The sequence below is a fragment of the Geotrypetes seraphini genome, chromosome 19 (genome assembly GCF_902459505.1).
Source record: "Geotrypetes seraphini chromosome 19, aGeoSer1.1, whole genome shotgun sequence".
Lineage (NCBI taxonomy): Eukaryota > Metazoa > Chordata > Amphibia > Gymnophiona > Dermophiidae > Geotrypetes > Geotrypetes seraphini.
The window spans coordinates 14384734-14400283 of NC_047102.1; the positions used below are offsets into that span (position 1 = coordinate 14384734).

Consider the following 15550-nt stretch of genomic DNA (forward strand, 5'->3'; position numbering starts at 1 on the left):
ATAAGTTGTTTTAATTTTTTGTCAGGTATGTATTAGATCACAGAACTATTGTTTGACCTGGGGAGCCATGGAAAAATTTTGAAACATTAAGTGAGCCGTGAACATGCATATGCATTGAAAGCATAGCATGCACATAGATCTCATACATATTCATTGGGGAAATCCTGACAACCCGACTGGATTGCGGCCTTCAAGGAGGGACTTTGAGACCCCTGTTGTAGCTCATGCATATATTTATGTACATGCAACTGAGTGATGATGCATTTCTTTGCACAAAATATAGTTTTGCCATGCTCTTCCATCTTAAGGCATATTTTTGTATGTACTTTATTCATATACTATTTAGTTACTGCACCAGACACAGGGGTCAGTACTCGGACCGCTGCTGTTCAATGTATTTATTAATGACCTAGAAACAGGGACGAAGTTATAAAATTTGCGGATGACACCAAACTCTGTAGCACGGTAAGAACAGTAGAAGAATGTGAAGAATTACAAAGGGATCTGAACAAGCAGGAGGAGTGGGCAAATAAATGGCAGATGAGTTTCAATGTGGAGAAATGCAAGGTCATGCATGTAGGGAAAAAGAATCCGAGGTTCTGCTACAAAATGGGGGGTTGGTACTGGGGGAAAGTAACCTTGAAAAGGACTTGGGAGTGCTGGTGGACACCACAATGAAGCCATCGGCACAATGCACAGCGGCCTCAAGGAAAGCAAACAGAATGTTGGGTATCATCAAGAAGGGTATTACAACCAGAACGAAGGAAGTTATCCTGCCGCTGTATCTAGCGATGGTGCGACCGCATCTGGATACTGTGTTCAGTACTGGTCGCCGTGCCTGAAGAAGGATATGGCGATACTTGAGAGGGTCCAGAGAAGAGCTACATGTATAATAAAGGGTATGGAAAACCTTTCATACGCAGACAGGCTAGAGAAACTGGGGCTTTTCTCCCTGGAAAAGCGGAGACTCAGAGGAGACATGATAGAGACATACAAGATCATGAAGGGCATTGAGAATGTGGAGAGGGACAGATTCTTCAGCCTATGGGGAACTACAAGAACAAGGGGGCACTCGGAGAAACTAAAAGGGGACAGTTTTAGAACCAATGCCAGGAAGTACTTCTTCACTAAGAGGGTGGTGGATACCTGGAATGCGCGGTGACGGGATAATCGCGCTAGAAGCCAGAGCACCGACAATTCAGCAGAAGACAGAAGCACACAGGGGAAAAAATAATTTTTAAAGAGCTCCGACTGGGGGTTTGGTGTGGCAAACCCCCCCACACACTTTACTGGTTAGTGTTCACGCTGCCGTTGCGGGGGGGGGGGGGTGAAACCCCCCCCCATTAGAGAAAACGGAACTTTCCCCCCCAAAAAATCAGAAAAAGTTCCATTTTCGCTATAATGGAGGTTTCCAACCCCCCTCCAACAGCAGCGCAAACACTAACCAATAAAGTGGGGGGGGGTTGCCACCCCCAAACTCCCCGTCAGAGCTCTTTAAAATTTACTTTTTCCCCCGCGCGCTTCTGTCTTGCGCCGAATTGTCGGCACTGGTTGTCAGCACGCTGACATCTTGCGCTCCACTGTCTATGAACCGGAATGCACTTCCGGAGGGTGTGATAGGACAGAGTACTTTACAGGGTTTCAAAGAGAAATTTGATAAATTCTTGAAATAAGAAGTTATTAAAGGATATAGATAGGGAAGATATAGGATGAAGAAGGGTACAGTTAGAAGGATATAGATAAGGAAGGATAAAAAGGATTGAAGGATATAAGGGATCACTTACAGGTCATGGACTTGATGGGTCACCGCGGGAGCGGACTGCCGGGCGAGATGGACCATCTGGTCTGACCCGGCGGAGGCAAATTCTTATGAATGTTAAGGAACCATGTATTGAGCTTTAGCATAGAGCTTTCTACATAGACCCACAGATCTTAAAAATTTTAAATCCACTCAAGTTCCTGTGAGCATCTGTGTTTTGTAATGGAAAACTAAATTAGTGTGGAATCATTACCCAACTTTAGAGGAAAATGAGAAAACAGCTTAAAGATCCCAAATCGTAAGAGAGACTCCAATTTGGGTCAAGGCACAATTTTAAGTTGAAATTTCCTAAACAACTTTAGATTGTAGAATAAGACAAAAACTTCTACAATGTAAGGGGGTAAGGCTGTGTAAGGGCAATAGTGGTGCAGAGCTAGCCCTACCATCAGGTTGACCACGTGTCCACCAAGTTTGGCACTGGTGGGGCAGCCATCAGCTCTAAAGTCTAAACAACTTAGCATGGTGCCTTTGGTTACCTGCATGGCTTAAGTTGGTGCCCTCCCTCCAAAACAGAAGTTTGGAAAGGATGGGATGTTGAGTTTTGTTTAGAGATGGTGTTCTGTCATGCCAGTGCTGCATCCCAAATCATGCCAGGATGAAAAGAGTAAAGAAGGAGATATGCTTGATACCTGGGGGGTGGGTAAGGTAGTGGTTGATGGTTGAGCTTTAAGGCGAGAATAAGGAAAGGAGCTTAAGAGATCAGATACTTTAGGCTGGTCGTAGAAGGGTGGCTGCAATCGGGGTGAAAGTTGGGATAAAAGAGGTCTCATTTAATACAGCTGTTGCCCGGGTTCCGAAATATACCCTCCGCCGTTTCTCTCGGCTTCAGCGGCCACGTAAATCGCCTCTCTGCCTCACTACGTGCAGGATCTGTCGCAACAGGTGCGGGTCTCCGTCCTTTCTGTCCCGGCATTGCTCCATTTGGCAGATGCCGATCTATCTCCTCGCTAACCCTGGCCCTTAAAGAGACCTAACCTCGGGATGTTCTACCGCGACGGTGCCAATGAAAGTAAAAAAAAAAAACAAAAAAAACACCATATGCTTGTTGACGTCTTCGCCGTCCCAATTGCAAGCACTAAACAGCGCTAGCCTACGCCATCGGCCTCTTCACCGTCAGCCATTTTTGTTGTTTCCTCCTCTTTGCTATAGATGGGGGGAGGGATCACTTCCGGTCTAGTGCGCGAAATCGACGACGGGGGCAACGGGGGCAGCGTCTTCAGCGAAGATGGCGCTCGGTCTCTGCGGTCCACTTCCAGGTTGAGTTCGGGCAGGAGAATGATTTTGTACGTGGCCGCGGCCGCCGCAGCTCGCCTCGCTTTTTACCCCAGTCTCTTGTACACCGTGCTGCTGGAGAAGCTGTCCAGTCGGAAGTGGTTTCACCGGATCGACGGCACAATACTAGTGGGCGCGTTGCCCTTCCGGTGCATGAGTCAACAGGTAAAAATAAATAAATAAATAAAAGCGCGCATGCGCGGAGTGCGCGAGCCACCGCGGTCGCCATTCTTTTCGCGGCCCTCCTGTCACAGCCGCGAATTCCCGTAGCTTCTTCTCTACTTTTGGTGTGTTTTAGTTTGTTTTGTTGTATTTTGTGTTGTTTTTTTTTTTTTGGGGGGGGTTCACCCTATGTATGTTTTATTGAAAAAAAAATTTACCCACCTTTTTGCTTTCATGTCTTAGAGCTGATTTTCTGAGGATAATTTGTTCATGTTTGTCTGATTTTACTTATTTTATAGAATTGTGTATGTAAAATTATGTAAACCGTGTAGGTTTAAACGGTATATAATTTTTTTTAAATAAACCATTTAAAAATGGTATATACTGTAAATTTTTAAAATAAATAAAATAATATTTAACGCTTTAAGGTGGTCTGTCATCTACATATCATTCCTAGATCCGGAGAGGCCTTCGTTGATGATTAAGGGCGAAAAATACCCAGCCTCTGATCTCGCCTGGTCTACGGGTTCAGCCTTTTCTTACCTACCCACCCACCCCCCTCCCTGTCCAGCCTTTGACCTTCTCTCTTCCCACTTCCTTCCGGATATGGCCCTACTCCCTCACCTCCCTATAGTCCTGTAAAGTTGACAACCATCCAGTCACCAGTGGAAACATAACAGGCTGCTTTTGACCAGCTCCCTAATCCTCCTTCTGCCGCGTCCTGGAAATTGCATCAGAGGAGGCAGCACGCGGCGGTGTGTCATGCTGTTGGTGACCACTGTAAATTTTATAGAGGTGGGGATGGGGGATAGCAGTACCAGACCTGCAAGTGGGTAGGGAAAGACTGGACATTGTGTTAGGAGATGCAGGATGCAATGGGATTGGGAGGAGGGGGCTGCCAAACCAAATTGCTTCCTCTTCACTACCCCGCATCCTAGTGCTTTAATCCTTGTCTGTATTTGGAAAGTTAATACTGTATTTCTTAGCACCCTACCCCATTAAATCTATGTGAAGCTACCCCTTATATAATATGTGGCATTGCTTCCTAAATCTGAAAAAGGATTTCTTTAGCATCTTTTCCTTAGGGGCAGGACCAAGGTCTCTAAATTAATTGATTTTGCACAGAGATTGACCCTTACTCCTAAACCAGGGTTTCTGAAGCTAATCTTACCCTCTCAGATTTACTGCTAACAGTTTATTTATTTTAAAATACTTATAACCCATCTATCCACAAATCTAAGCGGGGAACAAAGCCACATAAACAATAGATAATACATACAATTAAAATATAACAAGAGCATTACATTGCATGGTACGGTTTAATATTAAGATGAGTATTGAGAGGGTTCATTCAAAAGCAAAGGTTCTAGACTTAAATAAAAAAAAAAGTAACTGTTCGGATGGGGGTTTACATCAAGGAATTATTGTCTGGATGGGAACGTCTGGAAGGAGTGGAAATGTGTTGGGCAAAACTGAAAGGAGCGATTGTTAAGGGCGACAAATCTTTTTGTGAGGCAAGTAAAAGTAAGAGGAAAAGAAGGCTGCTTTGGTTCTCAAAAGTAGTAACTGAGAAGGTAAGGAATAAGAGGTTAGCTTTCATAAACTACAAAAGATCACAATGAGGAAGACAGGCAGAAACATCTAGAAAAGTTAAGAGAAGCTGGTTGTTAGTCAGGAAAGCAAAGATGCAAATGGAAGAAAAAATAGCTGACACGGTAAAACGGGGAGACAAGACATTTTTTTTAGATATATTAGTGATAGGAAGAAGTGCACGAGTCGAATCTTTCATTTGAAAGGAAACAATGCAATGAGAGGGCATAGGATTAAGTTAAGAGGTGATAGGCTCCGGAGTCAGGACAGGATTAACTCTTTGTTGGGCCCTAGGCAAACAGGTATGTTGGGGCCCCTCATGGTAATTTAAATATATTTTAAAGCTCCCACAAATGGAGCCTTGCATGATTTTGACTGCAGAGGAAAACTGGCAGAGGAGGAAACAGCAGATAAGAGGCCTTGCTCGCTGGTTCCTCCTGCTGATTAGAAGGCAGTACACAGGAAGTGAGGAAGAATAGACAGACCTCTGTGGTGAACAATGGCTCTGCTCCCTCCTGATTAGCTTCTCTGTGGCAGCAGCTAGCGTACCAGGGCAAAATTCTGCCTTGACTTACATATTTGAGGGGGCCCCTCCTAAATATTTGGGCCCTAGGCCCATGCCTAGTTTGCCTATGCTTTAATCCTGCCCTGTCCGGAGTAATCTGAGGAAATACTTTTTTATAGAAAGGGTGGTAGATGGGTGGAACAGTCTCTCAGAAGAGATGGTGGAGACTGTGTCTGAATGCAAGAGGGCATGGGATAGGCACGTGGGATCTCTCAGAGAGAAAGAGATAATGGTTACTGCGGATGGGCAGACTAGATGGGCCATTTGGCCTTTATCTGCCGTTTCTATGTTTCAAAGAAGGGTGGTAAAGGTTCAGCAAGTCTTTCCAAACAGGCAGTGTTGTATACTAATTAAGTAAATGTAACTAGTTACTAAACTTAAGTAAAAGTTTTGTTACTTATAGTAGTATAGGATTACATTTTGTTGTAAGGTCTGGGCTCATTCAAAAAAGGTGAAAAGAAACAACCACAGAACCTCACCTGGATCCAGCATCAGTCTTAATGGGGTGATATGTTGTCACTGGCCAGTCAGGCAGTGCGAGAGCTCTTTCCTCTAAAAAAAAAAAAAAAAAAAGTCAAGATGAAGGTCTCTGTCTCTCTCTTCTGGTTCTATTTCATTCACGGTGACTATATTGTAGTAAACTATATCCTATTAATTCATTTTCTCTTAAGATGAGGCTTCACCAGGTCAGTCATTCACTTGGGTTCTCCCTTCCATCTTGGAGAACAAGGCTTTGTAAGAATTGTCCACTTAGGCCAATTACCATATGCAAATGAACCCTCTTGACTGTCTTCTCAGGTTCAAGCATTATCATCACTAAAAGCAGACTGGGTTTTTGTCCTTTTTAAAATTACTGGTATATGCCTCCTCACCCTGGATGACATCACTATTTTTTATAACCCTGCTTTTCAACATCATCCTCTACCCCCAGCTTATAATTAAAGGAAAAACTAAATCTCTGCTGGACTCAGTCTTCCCAGCATTTCTGCATTAACCATGCAATCTATCTAACAAAACATGCTGGGCTACTACCCTTTCCAGCACTACTCTACTTATAATGCAAACAAGTAGCTGGAATCTTTTCTCAGTACCTTTACTTTTTATCCTCATTGAACTTTCCCTCTGTGAGCAGTTCTCTTAAATAACTGTCTAGTCTCATTATCCTGCCTCATTCAAGGCTTGTAGAACCTTCTGTCGCCCATGGCTTCCTTTCAACATCAGACTCAGGCAGTTTCATGCACATCCTGTCCCTGCTTGTTAAGTCCACCTGCTTTTATCCAAGGGTTTGGATGGTTCTGGAAAAGGTCCACCCAGGATCCCACCCCTGGCTGACTCAGGGTGCTTCTAACTGAACCACCCTCCCCCTTCTGGAAACTACTGGGAGGCTCTATCTCCTTTCCCCTAGCATCTCCAGAAGAATCCAGTCCAGGTTTTCACCCTACTTCCCCAGGGTCCCAAAGAACCAACTCTTGGCCCCTATGCCTCCTGGGAACTGTAGTTCTCACTGAACATAAGCCTGGCCTTCCTAGAAACAGCACCATAAAGCTTCCCACAGTGGCCTCTGGACATATACCACCCCTGTATCAGCTAGCTATCTCTGGTCATTGAGCTCCCTCCTGTGGCCACTGCCTTACATGACAGGCCTCATCACAATTTGCTGTTTCTACTCAAGTAATAATTTGTTATGTTGTGCCAGCTGAATACAAATCTCCACTCTAAACTGTCTATTCTGTAGAAATGAAGAGATCCATTTTAAAACCATTCTCCCTAGCCCTACCTGAGAACATCTCAACATAAGTAATAATAATAATTTATTTTTATATACCGCCATACCCGAAAGTTCTAGGCGGTTCACAACAATTAAGCATAGTACAAACAATGCAAATCAGTTGAGATTCAACAAGTTATATGCATACAATATAGGGAGAAATACAATATAAAAAAAGATACAAGCAATTTTAAAATGGAACAAAAAAAATGTTAAATAATAAAATACATTAAAAACCCAATCTATTGAATAATTGAGTTTTTATCTGTTTTCTAAAATGTTATACTAAATCAAAGGCAGCTAAAAGATCTAACCTACCAATAACACTTCCTCCCTCTTAGCTAAACAATTTAACATAGTAAATGACGGCAGATGAAGACCTGAACGGTCCATCCAGTCTGCCCATAAGTTATACCCATTAAAAAATACATGATTAGATTAACTTGTCTCTTTGATATTTCTGGGCCATAGACTGTAAAGTCTGGTATTGTCCTGGGTTCCAAATGCTGAAGTTGCCGTCCAAGCTCACTCCAGCCTTTCCAACCATCCCGTTGTTTGCAGGATAACTACCATAAAGTCTGGCCACCAGTAACATCCTAGTGGAGTTATTGATCCTACACCGAATCACCATATATGGGACATAGACCGTTCAGATCTTTCTCAAATTTACTGCCAATGCTAGCCATAGTACTTGCATTGCCTTTGAGGAACAAGAGACACCTGACCTAGTTCCTCTCTACTGTTCGGTTGCCTTCAAGATAAATTCACCTCTAAGCTTTGTCTCTTACAGTTAATAGAAGAGGAGAACGTGCGAGGGGTGATCACCATGAACGAGGAGTATGAGACCTGGCTGTGGTGTAACACTGCTGAGGTGAGAGAGCCAAGGCTCCAAGATGTCCGAGTTCACTTCAAAAATGGCTACACAAAACTATCTTGGTAAAATAAGGCAATTATTGAAAAATGATAAAATCTGAATGCTGAAGTTTAAGAATTTAAGATTTCTTTTATTTCTGAGTGATACGACATTCCTCTGCGTTCCAGGGTTGTAAGTATTGTTTTGCTTTTTAGTCTCAATAACAAGTTTATTACTCAGGAGAAGATTCATCACTCAGTCTCCAGTCTGGTTGTCTGATGCTTTCTCTAAGCAGCCTGTGAAGTCAAACTGAGACGTAACAGCTTTTCTTGAAAAACAAGATTGTAGAGGGAAAATCCTATATCATTGCATTGCTACATAAATCTCCCTTTTTTCTGTTTGTCCCTTTCATAGTTTCTCTCTTCCCTCACTTACTCTCCTTTAACGAAGCTGTGTTAGGCTTTTTTTTTTTTTTTATCACCAGCCGCAGCAGTATTGTCTCTAACGCTCATCGGAATTCTGTGAGCATCGGAGCTAATACCGCTGTGGCCAGCAATAAAAAAGCCTAACACGGCTTTGTAAAAACAGGGGGGGAAGGGTTAGTCTTTTATGGCAAGATTTGAAGATCTGTCTATTCCCTCTCCAAGTTTTTGTTTCACGCTGCAGGAGTGGGGGGACTTCTGGTGCCTTGACCCTTTTTGTCTCATGGAGAACAGGCGAGCCACTTGATGAACTCTTATTTCATCACTTTCTCCCAGTCCGGTAGGGCAGAGGTGGGGAGGAATTTAAGGGGAAATTCTATAATGGAGCTCAGAAATTGGCATTGGAAATGACTGGTGCGAAATGCTGTTCTATAAAGGGCGTGTGCCTTTTATAAAATACTGCTTAGAGTTGATTCCCGAACCCAGTTCTGGGTGTCAGAATTAAGCCTGCCAAAACCTGGTATAAACCCCAGCACTTAAGCTGGGCACAGAGATTTATTAATCTGTAACACTGTACACAACTTTCTGTAATGCCCTGACCCGTTCTTGCCCCTCCCATGGCCACATTCCCTTTTGAGTTGTGCATTATGGAATTTAGATGCCAGTGTTATAGATTAGGGCACTGTTTCTCAACTCAGTCCTGGAGTACCCCCTTGCCAGTCAGGTTTTCAGGAAATCCACAATGAATGTGCATAAACTTGATTTGCATACACTGCCTTCATTATATGCAAATTTCTTTCATGCATATTGTGGTTATTCTGAAAACCTGACTGGCAAGGGGGTACTCCAGGACTGAGTTGAGAAACAATGGATTAGGGCAGTGTTTTTTAAATCTGTCCTGGGGGACCCCCAGCTAGTTGGGTTTTCAAGATATCCCTAATGAATATGCATGAAGCAGATTTGCATGCTTGTCACCTTTATTATATGCAAATCTGCCTCTTGCACATTCATATGTTGAAAACCCAACTGGCTGGGGGGTCCCCCAGGACAGGTTTAAGAACCACTGGATTAGTGCACAAATGCCAGAGGATGTGGTAACAACTTTATCTGGGTTTAAAAAAGGTTTGGACAAGTTTCTGGAGAAAAAGCCCATAGTCTGATATTGAGACACATGAGGGAAGCCATTGCTTGCCCTGGGATCAATAGCATGGAATGTTGCTACTATTTGGATTTCTGATAGATTGGCCACTGTGCAAACAGAATACTGGGATGGATAGACCATTGGTCTGACCCAGTATGGCTATTGTTATGTGAGCCAAGTATGGGACAGACAAGCCATTGTGACATCACTGTTGAGGCTGGCTCTTAGGCATTGGTGGAATGAGGCATTATGACATCACAATCTTGGCTCTGGAATGTTGCAACTCTTTGGGTTTCTGCCAGGTACTTGTGACCTGGATTGGCCACTGTGCAAACAGAATATTGGACTAGATTAGGGGTAGGCAATTCCGGTCCTCGAGAGCTGGAGCCAGGTCAGGTTTTCAGGATCGCCACACTAAATAAGCATGAGATAGATTTGCTTCTCATGGAGGCAGTGCATGCAAATCCATCTCATACATATTCATTGTGGAGATCCTGAAATCCTGACCTGGCTCTGGCTCTCGAGGACCGGAATTGCCTACCCCTGGACTAGATGGACCATTGGTTTGACCCAGTATGGCTAGTCTTATGTTCCAATTGGTGCCAATTAATGTCAAACTTCGGTTGTTGGTATCCAATTATTGATGGTTTTTAACAGCTCATTAGCCAAATCTGGGGGTTAGAGACTTTGGTTTCCTCGCCTTGAGGGAAGCCCTCGGTGTTCTCTGTTCTGTTTTGCATTGAGGGTACAAGGTGATTTCAGTTTCTTCCCCTTCTGTCTCACGTTGCAGGAGTGGCAAGCGATGGGTGTTGAGCAGTTGCGTCTCAGCACTGTAGACCTGACAGGAATTCCCACACTTGAGAATTTAGAGAGAGGAGTGGCGTTTGCATTAAAACACCGGCAAATTGGGAACAGTGTTTACATTCATTGCAAGGCTGGACGTTCTCGTAGTCCCACCATGGCTGCAGCATATTTGATAATGGTAAGAGTTCATCTCTCTGTTTATTTTCCTGGTGGAGCTTCCAAATGCATTGTTCCTTCCTGGCTGTGCAGTTTTAGTAGCTGATTGTGCTGTTATTTCTCTCGGCTGTTGTGCACATCAACAATGGATCTGTCTATTAACTCACCACTTTTCTCATGCCGCCATTTTACTGCCCACCCTGTTCTGAGCTTTTTGGACCTGCACATGGGCCCCTTCTTTCCCCTCTTTCCTTCTGGTTGTGGGCAGCACTGCTTCTTACCAAACAAAAATATTCATTTTCAGGTCAACAAGTGGAGTCCCCAGCAGGCCGTCAGACACATTGCCAGCATCCGCCCTCATATTTTGGTACGACAAGGTCAGCTGGAAGCCCTGGAGCAGTTTTACAGACTGAATCTATGCGGTGGATAGGCTGAATTAGGACACGAGAAGATTCAGGATCCAGCAAAGAAGCCTTCAATACCTACTGCGCTCACTAAAGTAAATCTCACAGGCATCAATGTCTATCTGAAGCTGCTGCTGTTGCTGCTGCTTTCAATTCCTAGATTAATAGGACCTAAAGGACTGTGGGTGATGAACCAAACTCCTTTGTTTGCAAACAGCAATATGCCTGCCAGTGTAAATAAATCCTCGGTAAGGTCAAGTTTTCTCTGGGAACATTTGAGTACTATGGTTGTCATCAGTTAATTTATTGAAAAGAAAACAGGTTTCTGAGTGTCCAGTGCAGTATCTCCAAAGTTCATAGGGCTGGCTGAATTGATGAAAGCCTTCCTTTCGGTACCCTAGCACTGCATTATCTTTAAAAGAACAAGGACAGAGATAAGGTGAAGGGGCAGAAATGTAAAACTCCAAAACTTTTTCTATTTAACCCTTTCAGGACCATAAGGATCGTAGGCCAATTTTTGTGGTTTTGACGACATTTTTATGGTAAAAAGGGCTTGCAGATGCCAAAAAATTGATTTTTTTTTGTGAAATATCATTATTTTTATTTAAAAAAATCACACTTCTGGCTTATGGACAGTGTGGCAAGTGAATCTTCTCGTCAATCTAGCAACGACGCTAATGAATGAATGTCGGAACCAGTTTGTTTACATAAAGGCAGTATCCTATGGAATCCGTACATATCAAATTTAGAACTGTAGACTATCCCAATCAAAATTTATAGGATTTTAAAGTTATGGCACAAATATGTCCCTTGGTCCTGAAAGGGTTAAGCGACCCTTTTAAAATCGGAGCACATCAGCTGCTACTGCTCAAATGTGGTACCAATTTTGTGCTGTTTTAGTGGTTAGCACATGCTAATTTACACATTAAGGGCATTTTATGTTGGGGTGGAGCAAGGGCAGTATATTGCAGTTCATATGTGGTACATGCTGCATGTTTACAATTACCGCATATACTCAAATATAAACTGATCCAAATATAAACAGATAACATTCCCCCTCCCCCCCTTTTCAGGGGAAAATATTAACTTGAATATAAACCAAGGGTTTATATGCAAGTATTGCCCAGCTATACACCCACCTGCTCCTCCCAAATCTAGCACTGATATCTCCCCGGGATCACCTTAAATCTTGGTGGTCCAGTGGTGTGGTATGCCAAACCAGGATGGAAGCGATTCCTCTCCTGGAGATGCCGGGTCCTGTCCCAGCTGTCAGCTAGCTGTAGAATCACCATACACCCTCTTCCCTCCCTCCCTCCTGTAGAATCAATGTGCGCCCCCCTCACTTTCTCCCTGCTATAGAATCACCATGCACCCTCTCCCTCCTTCAGAGAAGAAATGTAGGCCTCCCCTCTGGGCCTACCTTAATCATTGGTGGTCCAGCGGAGTGAGTCGGGGCAGGAGCGATCCTCTTATGCTCCTGCTCGCGCAGTCTCACTGAAAAAAATGTCTGCCATGAGTTCCTGCGGCAATTCGCAAGACTTAAAACAGATGGAATGGGAGATTCATCATGGGAAATTTCATGACGACTGCAATGAAACATCCCATTACGGGGAGGCTGAGCTTCAACAAACTGTGTGACGAGAAAGTTCCGGCGACAGCTTCTCCCCTCCCTGCCAGCCACCGCTGCACAGATGCCCCAGTCCCTTCCTCTCTGCTAGCAAGAACGCAACCCAGCATTCTCCCCCCAGGGCCCAGGTTTCCCAGCCTCACCATGCTTTTCTGGGGGGTAAATGGGAGGGGGCATCACCTCCCCAAACACTGAATCAGATTCATTGTGGCCAGTTCATCACATTGAAAATGGCTGCGTTCAATCATCCTAAATCCTAGACCAGAAGCTATACAGGAATTGTAAAAGTGACTTTGCAGTAATGTGATGTATTGACTCAGGATTAATAAAGGCTATATAACACCTGAGAAAAAGGTTATTCTTGACACAAATGTTTTTGTTTAAAGGGATTCACGAGCTGTCTCTTCTTGGTGCTTATCTGTCCACCATATTTGTTCTTGTTACCAGATGAAGAAAACAGCCTTATAGAGAAAGGCATGTGCTTTAAGTTTTAGATTATAATATTTATTATCAATTGGATATACCAACATAGGACCAAAGGTACTAAGCACTTTTTACAGACACAAAAAGGGAAAACCATTTTAGTGCATATAGCCTACAGTAGTTAAAATAAAGGCCTAATAGAGTTGTCATCATCTCTCTGGATACATGAAGCTCTTATGTACTCCTCAATCAAAGATACTGGCATGTTGATGTGGAAGATGGTGGGAAATTTCCCAGGGGTGGGAAATTTCATGGCGACACCAGGAAGTTCTTCTTCACCGAAAGGGTGGTCGATTGTTGGAATGAACTTCCACCTCAGGTGATTCAGGCCAGCAGCGTGAAGGATTTTAAAAGGAAATGGGATACACATGTGGGATCTCTAGGGGGGTAAATTCAAGGGGGTAGGGTTGTTGGAGTGGGCAGACTTGATGGGCTGTGGCCCTTTTCTGCCGTCATCTTCTATGTTTAAGATGAGAACCACTGTCCTCGTTAGGGTGTTATATCTTACAAGCAGTAACGCTCAATGGCTGCAGCTGGGGTATATCCTTAGCAATGTGGACAGAGATAAGTGGGGTGAGTTGGTCTTTTTCTACCATTGTCTGTAGTACTAAAGCTGTCTTTATTTGACACATGTGCAAGCTCCCAGGACTGTAGAAAAGGAATTTGAGAGATCTTTTAAGAGCATTTTTGTATTTTGTGGAGAGGTAACAACATATGATAGATTCTACACGGAGGCCTCAATGTCTTGCCTACCTAGCTAGAGAAGATGACAAAAGTAAAGGAGAAATACAACAGTGCATTCTCCTTCCCCAACGTCCCTGGGTCCACCAAATGCCCTCCCATCTAGCATCCCTCCTTTCATTTTAAATCAGCTGTCCTTCCCTTCTCCCAACCTAGTTCCAAAGACCCCCTCACCTGTAAAAATGCAAAGAGATTGCCAGGACTTGGCGCTGTTCCTTTGCCACATTCCACCCAAGCAGAAACAGGAAGTTGAGTTGTGGGGAGGGGGATGGACCACACCAAAGGAGCAGCTCAAGAGAATCACTGCCACGCTTGCAACCTCATTGCATTTTAATAGGTGATGGGAGCAGGGAAGGACATCCCGGCCCAGGGCAGCTGCCCTGTTTACCCCCACCCTGACCCTGCACTATAGATAAAGCCAAGTCAGACTGAGAACCTGAAAGCACAGATTCAAAATCTAAGCCTTGAGGAAGATTGCCTATATTTGGAAGACAAGGCTTCTTGAAGCTGAGAAGCAAAACCAGAAAGCTCCAGAAAAAAATGAGTTCTTTTCAACAAATACACCTTATGGAGCAGCAAAACAAATTCAGAAGCAAAGTTGTTTCTTAAATTCTAACAGACTCCCCAGATGCAGCAGCAAAATGAAGTACAGCCAAATCTGCCAAGAGCAAGAGGGCTGAAGTACAGGCAGTGAGCGCTCAGCAGCGGTGAGAAATACAAAGGAATCTAAGAAGGCAGTTTCCACACTTTGTAAGGCGAGCTGAGCTGGCTCTTGAAATTGCAGTCTCCCCCCCAAAAAAAAAACCAACAACAAAAAACCCCAAAACCTCAGCATCCCCAAAATCAAACTGGGACTGCCTGATACAGTTTCAGCCACCTCTCAAGTCCAAGAGAAGACATAAGAAGCATTGCCCTAATGGTGATCTCCATGTTCAGAGAGAGAAATCATGTTTGCTGAAAGTAAACAAAGCAAAAGCAAGTGCAGGGCATCTGGGCAGAGAAGCTATAGGAAAATATTGACAATGCTTACAAGCTCTAAGGCACACTCAGGGACTATCTTTAACATAGCACGAAAATTAGAAATGCCCTGAGGACTTTTCTGAGAGGACTCCTCCACACAAGGCAGATAACAGCTTCTGGAAACAGCTACTTAAGGTCTCTTTTATTTCTCCCAAGGAAGAAGGAGAAGTTGCAAAGAGGGAAGTAGGGGGGGAGGGACCTGGCACCACCAGATATACCCCTAATAGGCTTGAGACCCAAGTCTTTCCCTCAGCTCAACTGAAGCTAGGACTTACCAGCTCAAGCAGATCTGGAGCAGCAACTACCACTTGATAGACACAGAAATAGTGATTTGAAGCAGCTGCACACTATCCTATTCAGTGGAGCTTAGTTTGGTACTCTCATATCCACCTGCTGGTAGATAGGCAAAATGAATAAGTTCTGGACTGATCTGTTGGGACACTAAGAGGCAAATTCTATAAAAGGCCCTTAAAGTTAGGTGCCTAAATATATCTTAATTAGTAAATTGGCTTCAATTATGAGCTTTAACAAGACCATAATTGAGAAAAATAAAAATGAATTAGGTGATAAGCGCCTATCTTTTTAGGCATGATTCTACAAAAGATAGGCACTCATCGCATGGTGCCTACTGGCACCTAACATCAAAGCAGGCATGTTTAGGGGTGAAGGACTACATTACAGGTGTGATTCTGTAAAAGGCGCCTAAGCATGGTTGACATGTGA

General features: G+C 43.7%; 2 protein-coding genes across 2 annotated transcripts in view; one reads left to right on the forward strand and one right to left on the reverse strand.

The window, feature by feature from the left end:
* The window catches only part of CELF1 (CUGBP Elav-like family member 1), a 120857-nt gene extending 114188 nt beyond the window's left edge, over positions 1–6669 (reverse strand). Inside the window, exons 1-2 of the mRNA XM_033928123.1 lie at positions 6500–6669; positions 5888–5960 (exon numbers count right to left, since the gene is read on the reverse strand). Coding sequence (XP_033784014.1) covers positions 5888–5960; positions 6500–6518 — 92 coding nt within the window. The 5' untranslated portion in view covers positions 6519–6669. The remainder of the gene's footprint in view (positions 1–5887; positions 5961–6499) is intronic.
* Positions 2993–12927, forward strand: PTPMT1 (protein tyrosine phosphatase mitochondrial 1). Its single transcript, XM_033928130.1, has 4 exons — positions 2993–3256; positions 7967–8047; positions 10383–10574; positions 10857–12927. The coding sequence occupies exons 1-4, from the start codon at positions 3095–3097 to the stop codon at positions 10980–10982; spliced, it is 561 nt and encodes a 186-aa protein (XP_033784021.1). The 5' UTR covers positions 2993–3094; the 3' UTR covers positions 10983–12927.
* Positions 12928–15550: the final 2623 nt, after the last annotated feature.